Raw genomic sequence first — 9,074 nt, 5'->3', positions numbered from 1 at the left:
TGGACTCCAGCGCCTCTGAAAGCAGCCGCAAACCCTCGACGGCGCCCACGACACCCGCGGCCCCGGCGCCACCCGCCGTGGACCCCGCTCCGGCCCTGGCGCGAGAGTGTGTGGTGTGCGCCGACGGCGAGGCCATGGCCGCGCTGGTGCCCTGCGGCCACAACCTCTTCTGCATGGACTGCGCCGTCCGCATCTGCGGCAAGAGGGAGCCCGAGTGCCCCGCCTGTCGCACGCCGGCCACCCAGGCCATTCATATCTTTTCCTAGCGGGTGGACCTCGATGTGGTCGTGTCCTCCCCGCCCCGGCCCCGCTGGCCGCCACCAGGGCGCCCAGGGTGGGCACGGGCAACAGGGCAGGGCCGGGGTGGGACAGGAGAGGGACGAGGGACGGGGGCTGGGCCAGGGCCGGGGCGCGGGTCGGTTTTCACGGACCAGCTTTAACTCTTGGCGCAGGTGTGGAGACGGCAGACCCCGGGGCACCGCACTCGACAAGTGACAGTATTGAGTAGACAGGTGAAAATAAACCAGAGAGAAAAGGTCCGCTTGCACTTTTTATTTAAGACCGGACCCCCTCCGAGGGTGGTCTTTTTAAAAGGAAAAAAAAAATTTTTTTTATCACTCCCGGTGGTCGTTTTGTGCGTGGCAGCCGTGGCCTGTGTCCCGGTTTCAGTGTTTGTTCGGCCGCTGGTCTCAGTACAGACGCTTCCACGAGGAGGGTGCAGACATTTTTACTCCCTTTTTGGGGCTCAACGTTTACCGTTTTGTACATCAGCCACGTGCAGCAGCGGGGACGGGGGTGGGGTCCGGGGGTGTCCCAACCAGAAATTTCTAACTTTTTTTTTTTTAATTATTAATCCCTTCCTACTGCAGTTTCTGTTGTCATTTTTTAAATTTAAAATTTTTTTTTTTTTTTTTTTTTTACTTTTTACCTCTTGTGTATATGTAGGGAATTTATAGGGAAATATGTACTTTATGGAATAAATTTTAAGAACTAAAATATATTTTATTTTAAATAAAGTAATGGACCTTTAATCTTACACAGCTAAATTACTGATTATATATTTGCTGAGCTGATTTAAGGGTTTAAAAAATTGTATCAAGAGTTTTATTTTTTGACTTCAAAGCCTTAATAAAGTCTTTTTACTACATGTGAGCGCCCGGCTTCAGCGTGGTATGGGGACGGTGGTCGTGGGGGCACTGCTCTGCCCCCCGAAATTCTGGGGTCCGGGCTCTGACTCTGGCCAGGCTCTATCTTGTTCCAGATGGGGGGATTGGATTTGTGGATGGATTTGGTCCAGCTGGGTCCCCCTTTCCTGAGGCCTTGGTCCCCCACATCCCAGTGGGTGTCCAATCATGGGGACACCTGTGGCTTCCACCGAGGGAGCAAAGCCAGGCTACCCCTTCCTCAGGGGACATCTACCCAGCTCTGTGGTGTGTGTAGAACCCACCCCAGCAGCCTGGGTCCACCAGTCATTGTGCAGATGGGGAAACTGAGGTCCAGAAATCACCAGATGAACCACAATCTTCCTCATCCACTCACCCCAGGGACCATGGCCCATGGGGCCACCAGACACAATTATTTGGGCTGGGGTTGGGGTTGAGCCCAGGAGGTGAGGACGGGGTCACCACAGGTTGGGCCTTTGGTGGTCAATGGACACCACGGATTCTGAAGGAGGGAGGGAAGACCCCAGTGTATGAAGCATGGTGGTATGGTGACAGCAGCTGCTGTGGGGACAAGGCAGGAGACCGGACTGGCGCTGGCTTGAGGAATGGGCAATGGGGAGTGACGGGGACAGAGCCCTTGAGGAAAACTAACAAGTGGAAGGCTCGGAGGGCTTCCAGGAGGAGGCAAGGGGGCTCAGGGGCCAACAGCTGCTCCAAACCTGGTGGGAACGAGTGGCCAGAGACAGTCACCTGGGTTTGAGCAGTCCTGCCTGGCCCCTGGCCTGGAACTTCCCCATCTGTAAAACAGGGATACTCCTAGGTCCAACCTCCTGTCTCTTTGAGGCTGATGGGGAGGATGTGCAGTGGGTTGAATGGTGCCCCCCCCCCACAGTATATGTCCCCTGGAAGCTGTAAATGTGACCTTATTTGGAAATAGGGTCTTTGTAGATATATTAAGAATCTCAAGATGAGATCACCCTGAATTAGGTTGGGCCCTAAATCCATATAAGAAAGAGGCAGAGGGAGATTTGAGACTCAGACACACACACGAGACCACGTGAAGACAGACAGACTGAAGCGATGGACGCCTGCAGCTTCTGCAGCTGGAAGAGGCGGGAAGCATCCTCCCCCAGAACCTTCAGCGGGAGCACAGCCCGGCCTCACCTTCATTTCGGACTTCTGGCCTCTAGAACGTGAAACAGTTTCTGTTGTTTAAGCCACCCAGCTTGTGGCACTTTGCTACAGCAGCCCCTGGAAACGAAAACACAGAAGGCAACACTTAACCCAGGCCTGGGGCACAGGTCAGTGGCAGAGCAGATGGGTTCAGCTACAGTGCCCAGGGGGACCTGGGGTGAGGTCAGGCCTCAGCTACACAGCAGCAGAAGGCTGCTGGGGGTGGGGTGGGGTGCACAGATGGCCCTCCAGAAGTCTAGCCAGGAAGGGAAAGAGAGTGAGAAAAAGCAGCCCCTGAGGGGACAAGACGTCAAGGGCAAGACAGGACTTTGAGGGGGGTGGGAGAGAGTCTTTGGAAGGAAGGGAGGGGGTGGGGCCCAAGGGAGGGTCCTGCGGGGGTGGGAACAATGGAGGATTTGGTCCCGGTGACTACAGGTAGTTGGGGGTGTCTCAGGGTGACTTTGCCTCTGTGGAGATGCAAATGGGATCAGCTTGTCAGCTAGCTGCTGTAAGTTTGGGGCGAGAAGAGGCCCCCAAAACTGGGAGGAGGGACTGGGATGACAGGGGAAAGTGCTTGCATTCTGGAGGGGGTGGGTGGATGGATGATGGGTGGTTGGGTGGGTGAGTGGATGGATGGGTGGGTGATTAGGACCTCTGCCCTCTCACACTCTCTTAGCACAATTTCTGAGTATGCTGGCATTCCTCTCTCCACTTCCCTGGCTGTCTCTTGGTTGTCTGTCCAGCAGTCACGGAACCTGGCTTTTAAAGAAATCCTGGGCCGGCCCGTGGCTCACTCGGGAGAGTGTGGTGCTGATAACACCAAGGCCCCGGGTTCGGATCCCATATAGGGATGGCCGGTTTGCTCACTGGCTGAGCGTGGTGCTGACAACACTAAGTCAAGGGTTAAGATCCCCTTACCGGTCATCTTTATAAAAAAAAAAAAAAAAGAAATCTTAAAAATTATACCTGAAAAAACATGTATATATAGAATGGCTTCAAACTCAACCCCACAGCACACAGTACCACCGTCTAGGTTGTGTTTTCACACCTCTGTCCACTACGTGTTGCTTTAAAAGCATTTTAGAGTCCGCATAGCAGACATGGTTTCCCTAGCTGCTTTCCTTTTTTCGTTGGTGGCTATTTGAATTTAAATGACCATTCAATGAAGAACAAAATTCAGTTTCTCAATTGGAGTAGCCTTGTTCTAAGTGATTGATCATATGTGTGGCTGGCGGTTTCCATATTGGACAGCACGGATTTACAACATCCCCATTAATGCAGACAGCTCAATTGACTGGAACATTCTAGAAGACTCTAGAAAGATCCAATACAGTAGCCACCAAGCACATGTGGCTATTTCAATTTCAATTCTGTTGATTGCTGCAGTCCAGTACATGCTGATGTGGTTTTCCAGGGGTGAGATAGGCTGTGGTAAAAACAGGGGCTCCCAACAAAGAGGTCTGTGCATGGGGTGGATGAGACGGAGAGGCCACACCCAATTCACCCTTTCAATCTTGTTTCCCACTATTTTCACCTGTTCCCCTGACTACTTTTTGTTCTCTAAATGTGCCCAGCGGCACCACCTCCAGGTGGCTTTCCTCCGACCCCGCCATACAACCAATCCCTCTGTCTAGCCTCTGCTGCATGCCCAGGCAGAACTCATCTCTCTCTCCTCTGAGCTCCTAATCCCTGGGACCTGTGGATATGTCACTTTATGTGGGAGGAGGGATGGAGTTAAGGACCTTAAGATGGGAGGACATCCAGTGTCCTCACAGGGTCCTCATGAGGTGGCAGAGGTTCAGAGGCAGAGACTGGAAGATGCTGCACTGCTGGCTTTGCAGACAGAGGAAGGGGCCACATGCTGAGGGCTGCAGGCACCTCTAGAAGCTGGGAAGGGAGGACACGGGTCCTCCCCTGGAGCCTCCAGGAGGGACCAACTCTGCCCACCTCTCGATTTTAGGACTTTTTATTTCCAGAACTGTGAGGGAACAAATTTATGGTGTTTAAAGTCACTGAATTTGTGATCATTGTTACGGAAGCTGTAGGACACTCATACGGCTATGCAACAAGTTGCCCACCTCCTTGAAGAAATAGCTGGTCCCACGGCTTAGACAGGGAAAATACAGATGAGCCTGAGCCATTTCCTGGTGCTAGAAAGTAAGGATGTGCAAAAACAAACCCACAATGACACAGCCATGTCAAAGGGACACAGGTGCTCTCAGTGGCCAAAGCTGCAACAATTCATCCTGGAAACCACAGGACCCTCAATTCGTTAGAGTTTCAGATAAACAATGCATCATTTTTAGTATAAGCACATCCCAAGTCTTGCTTGGGGCATCGTTATGCCAACCGATGCCTCGTTACTTATCTGAAATGCCAATTTAACCAGGCATTTTGTATTTTTATTTTCTAAATGTGATAATTTTATGAGGAATGGAAGAGAAAGGGGGGGTGACCCTCTGATTTGCAGTGAGAATTATAAACCAGAAAACATCATCCTGTGGGTCCTAAATTACAGACAGGGATTAGAGAACACAGACCGGAATTAATTGCATAGGTATTTATTGGCATTGACTGAGTGCCTTGATTCCTGGCAGAGCCTGCAGTGGGTGGGTTTGCTCTGGGGTGGGAGCCAGGATGAAGCCTTAAGCCTCCCAAATACATCTGCCCCTCCCCAGCCCCTCCACAATCCCCAGTCTGACCCCATCAGCGTCCAGGTGGGACTAGAACGGCCTGTCCTCTGTCGCCACTGTGTGGCCAGTGCTGCACACGACACCCTGCCCTGTGACATCCTCTGGAGCCGAGAATGCTGGGGACATTCTGGATTATTCGTGTATGGTGGAGATTCAAGCTCCTTTGCCCCAGTCTGTGAGCTCCCCCAGGGCACGAGGCACCCCCTTTTCACCTGTCCCTGCTGACTGACCCTCGCTCAGCGACTCAGCGCTGGCACACAGTGGGGGCTCCTAACTTTTTTTTTTTTTTTTGGCATCTGGCCGGTCCAGAGATCCGAACCCTTGAACAGGCCAGCCAAATGTTTGCTGATTGAATGAGTGACTATCACAAAGAACTCAAGCGTTTCCTTTACCCAGAGCAGATCCCGACTCATCCAGCTTCGGGGAGTGACACAGCCACCTAAACACCCCACCCCACCCTGTGAGAATTTTGCTGCTATCCTCAAGGCAGAGGACTCTGGCTCACTGGCTTTTTTCATTTACACAACATTTGTCTCCTGAGTGGTGGTGAGCATCTTGCTTCTCTTGCAGCTGGGAGCCCTCAACAGGCCATTTGATGAAATGGGACATGGTCCCCCCAGTGAGGGGCAGGAGGGCACAGGTCCCAGGAGAAGTTCTGGATGCCAGACAATCCTTGGGTGTGAAGATACACTTGCTTATTTTCCCACCTGAAAATAGAAGTTGAGATTTGTCAGTGGAGACTGGAGAACATTTCACCGATTTACATGATTGAAAGAGACCTAATGGGTTTTGAAAGTCATTTTCAACTCCCTCAGCCTGGTGATCATGGTGAACGTCACCCGGAGTTCATCATGTTGACAGCACGTAGCCTTGATGTGATGTATTGAAAAGGGCGTTCACCTCTGCGGTCTTCCTTCCTAAAGTCCATAACCCCAGTCTAAAACTGTTCTGAAAAATAAAGTTTATTAAAAGCAAAACAAAAGAAAACAAAAAACATGAGTAGAGGCACTTTGGAGACCTGCCTGGGGAGGAAAGGGGCTTGATCAGTCCCTACCTGAGCTCCATAGCAGGGATAATAAACCTCCAATGTGGATTTGAGCCCCATGCTAGGGCGTCTTGCAAGCGCGTGAGGCTGATGTCTTTGCTGTCCCTTAGTCAAGGAGCTGGATTGTTCCTAGAGTGGCTTTGAAGTTTCTCCTTCAGGCATGAGGAAAACCTTGGCAAGCAAGTGAACAATTTGACTGCTTTGATTGTTGACTTGTTTACTGTCTGCCACCCCCCACCCTTTGATCAAAAGGACAGGGACTCTGCACAGGCCTGGCACACAGGAGGTGCTCAGTAAATATTTGTCGACTGAATATTTCTTGGCATCCAATCTGCACCATAAAGAGCTTCCTCAACTCCTTTGTCCAGATCATGGAAGTTTCTGCTGTGGAGAGTTTCTGGGGCTGGGTTTTTTTTGCTTTGTTGATTAGGGAGACACAGGAGGAGCGTCCTGATCTTGGGGCAGGAGTGACCATAGGGGACTCCTCCCAGGCCGAATTTTATAAGGAAAGGGTATCTACATGTGCCTTGTGTAATTAAAACAGTTTTTAAAACTCAGGTGACATACTGGGTGATTTCATTTATATAAAAGCAAACACAGGGGCCGGCCTGTGGCTCACTCGGGAGAGCGTGGTGCTGATAACACCAAGGCCCCGGGTTCGGATCCCATATAGGGATGGCCGGTTGGCTCGCTGCCTGAGCGTGGTGCTGACAACACCAAGCCAAGGGTTAAGATCCCCTTACCGGTCATCTTTAAAAAAATAAATAAATAAATAAAAATAAATAAAAAATAAAAGCAAACACAGGCAAAGCTAATCATTGCTGTTAGAAACTGGAAGAATGGGGCTGGCTGTGAGCTCACTCGGTTAGAGCACGGTGCTGAGAACACCAAGGTCCAGGGTTCGATCCCTGTACTGGCCAGCCACCAAAATAAGTAAATAAAGATAAAATAAATACTGTGTGATCCCACTCACAGGAGGTCCCTGGAGTCGTCAGATCCACAGAGACAGAAAGTAGAACGGGGGAGCCGGCCTGTGGCTCACTCGGGTGAGTGCGGTGCTGATAACACCAAGGCCCCGGGTTCGGATCCCACATAGGGATGGCCGGTTCGCTCACTGGGTGAGCGTGGTGCTGACAACACCAAGCCAGGGGTTAAGATCCCCTTACCGGTCATCTTTAAAAAAAAAGGAAAAAGAAAAAAAAGAAAGTAGAACGGGGGATGCCGGGGGCTGGGGCGGGGGATGGGGAGTGAGTGTTTAATGGGCACAGAGTTTCAGTTTGGGAAGATGAGAAAGTTCCGGAGATGATGGTGGAGATGGCTGCACAGCCATGTGAATGTGCTCAATGCCACTGAGCTGTGCACTTTAACATGGTTAAGATAATAAATTTATGTCATGTGTATTTTACCACGATAAAAACGTTGGGAGAAAAAACCCCCACACACCAAAAAGTCTAATGCATCTAGGAAGGCCACAGATGGAGAAATAGTAAAATTAAAATACAGTTTGTGATGGAGTTTGTGTTGTCCCCCAAAAAACTTGTGGAAATCTGATCTCCCATGTGGCAGTGTTGGAAGCTGATTGAGTCATGGGGGCGGATCCCTCATGAATGGATTCATGCTCTCCCTGGGGGAGGGGGGAGTAATGAGTGAGTTCTCGCTCTGTTAGTTCCTGCAAGAGCTGGTTGTTTAAAGGACCCTGGCACCTTCTCTCTGTCTCTCTCTTGCTTCCTCTTGCCATGTGATCTGCTTGAGCTCATCAGCTGCTGCCACTTTCCGTCATGAGTAGAAGCAGCCTGAGGCCCGTGCCAGATGCAGCTGTCCCAGAATCGTAAGCCAAATAAACCTCTGTTCTTTATAAATTATCCAGTCTCAGGTGTTCTGTTATAGCAACACAAAACGGACTAAGATTGAGAAGAAAAAAAAATTAAAACATTGTCATGGGCCCCAGACTCTGTGCCCAATAAATACAGGGATCCCACTGGCCACGTGCATGTGTTCAGGGTGTACAAATCCACCGAGTGCCCCTTGCGGGCACGTTTTTGCCTAGATTATAGTCATAGAAAGTCAAAAAGCTGTCTGAGAAGAAACTTCCATCTGCCTCCTCCCACCTCCACCTTTCCTTTTCAGTGCTAGATTTAAAGAAAAGGCAAAAGCAAAACTTTCAAAAGTTTAAACACTGTTAGAGTGCAGCCTTCTAACACCAAGGTCACGGGTTGTGATCCCCGTACTGGCCAGCAGCAAAAAGAAAAAAAAAAGTTTAAACAGTGTTTTAATTTTTAAGTGGGATTTTAATTTTATTTTTTTTATTTTTATTTTTTAAATTTTTTTGTCTTTTTCCGTGTCCGGCAACGGATTGCAACCCTCAGTGTCGCCCCCGTACCGGACCAGGACCGGCAACGGGATCGCAACCCTCGGTGTTGCCCCCGCGCCTCGCGCTCAGCCAGTGAGCGGGAACCGGTCTGTATGTGGGATCCGAACCCTCGGCGGGAGCGCCACTGCGCTTCCCAAGCGGCGCACTGTAGCAGCGCGCCACCGGGCCGGCCCAAGGGATTTTAATTTTAAAATGGGATTTTTAGGGCAGAAAAAAGAGTTTTGTGTGATACCGTAACAAAGGTGGATTCATGACATTGTACATGTCCTAACCCATAGACCTACAAAGCAAAGGCAGGACCATCATGTGCACGACGGCTGGTGGGATGCCCCTGTCGTGGCTGCCTGGCCGTGACAGATGCAGTGCGGTCAAGGCCAGACACTGGCTGTCCGGGAACCGCGCAGACCTGGGGCGTGTATGGGAACTCGCCACCTTATCTGCTCAATTGCTCTGAGTCTAACAATGTTCTTAAAAAAATAAAGCCTATTAATTTTTTAAGGTAAAAATGTTTGAAAGAACACGGAGCACTAGACCCACAGTGTGGGTCAGGAGTAAGTGGACCGGGGAGAATTATTATTCCTGCTGGGACATGTTCCTGTGACTCTCGGGCTGGGGTGGGGATGCGGGGG

General features: G+C 50.6%; 1 protein-coding gene across 1 annotated transcript in view; it reads left to right on the top strand.

Moving 5' to 3' along the window:
• The window catches only part of MEX3D (mex-3 RNA binding family member D), a 2,383-nt gene extending 1,492 nt beyond the window's left edge, over positions 1-891 (top strand). The window contains exon 3 of the mRNA XM_008590621.1: positions 11-891. Coding sequence (XP_008588843.1) covers positions 11-266 — 256 coding nt within the window. The 3' untranslated portion in view covers positions 267-891. The remainder of the gene's footprint in view (positions 1-10) is intronic.
• Positions 892-9,074: the final 8,183 nt, after the last annotated feature.

Source organism: Galeopterus variegatus, unplaced genomic scaffold (genome assembly GCF_000696425.1).
Source record: "Galeopterus variegatus unplaced genomic scaffold, G_variegatus-3.0.2 Scaffold6230, whole genome shotgun sequence".
NCBI classification, from domain to species: Eukaryota; Metazoa; Chordata; class Mammalia; order Dermoptera; family Cynocephalidae; genus Galeopterus; species Galeopterus variegatus.
Note: the sequence above shows the minus strand (reverse complement) of the source record. Positions and strands in the feature narration are given on the sequence as shown.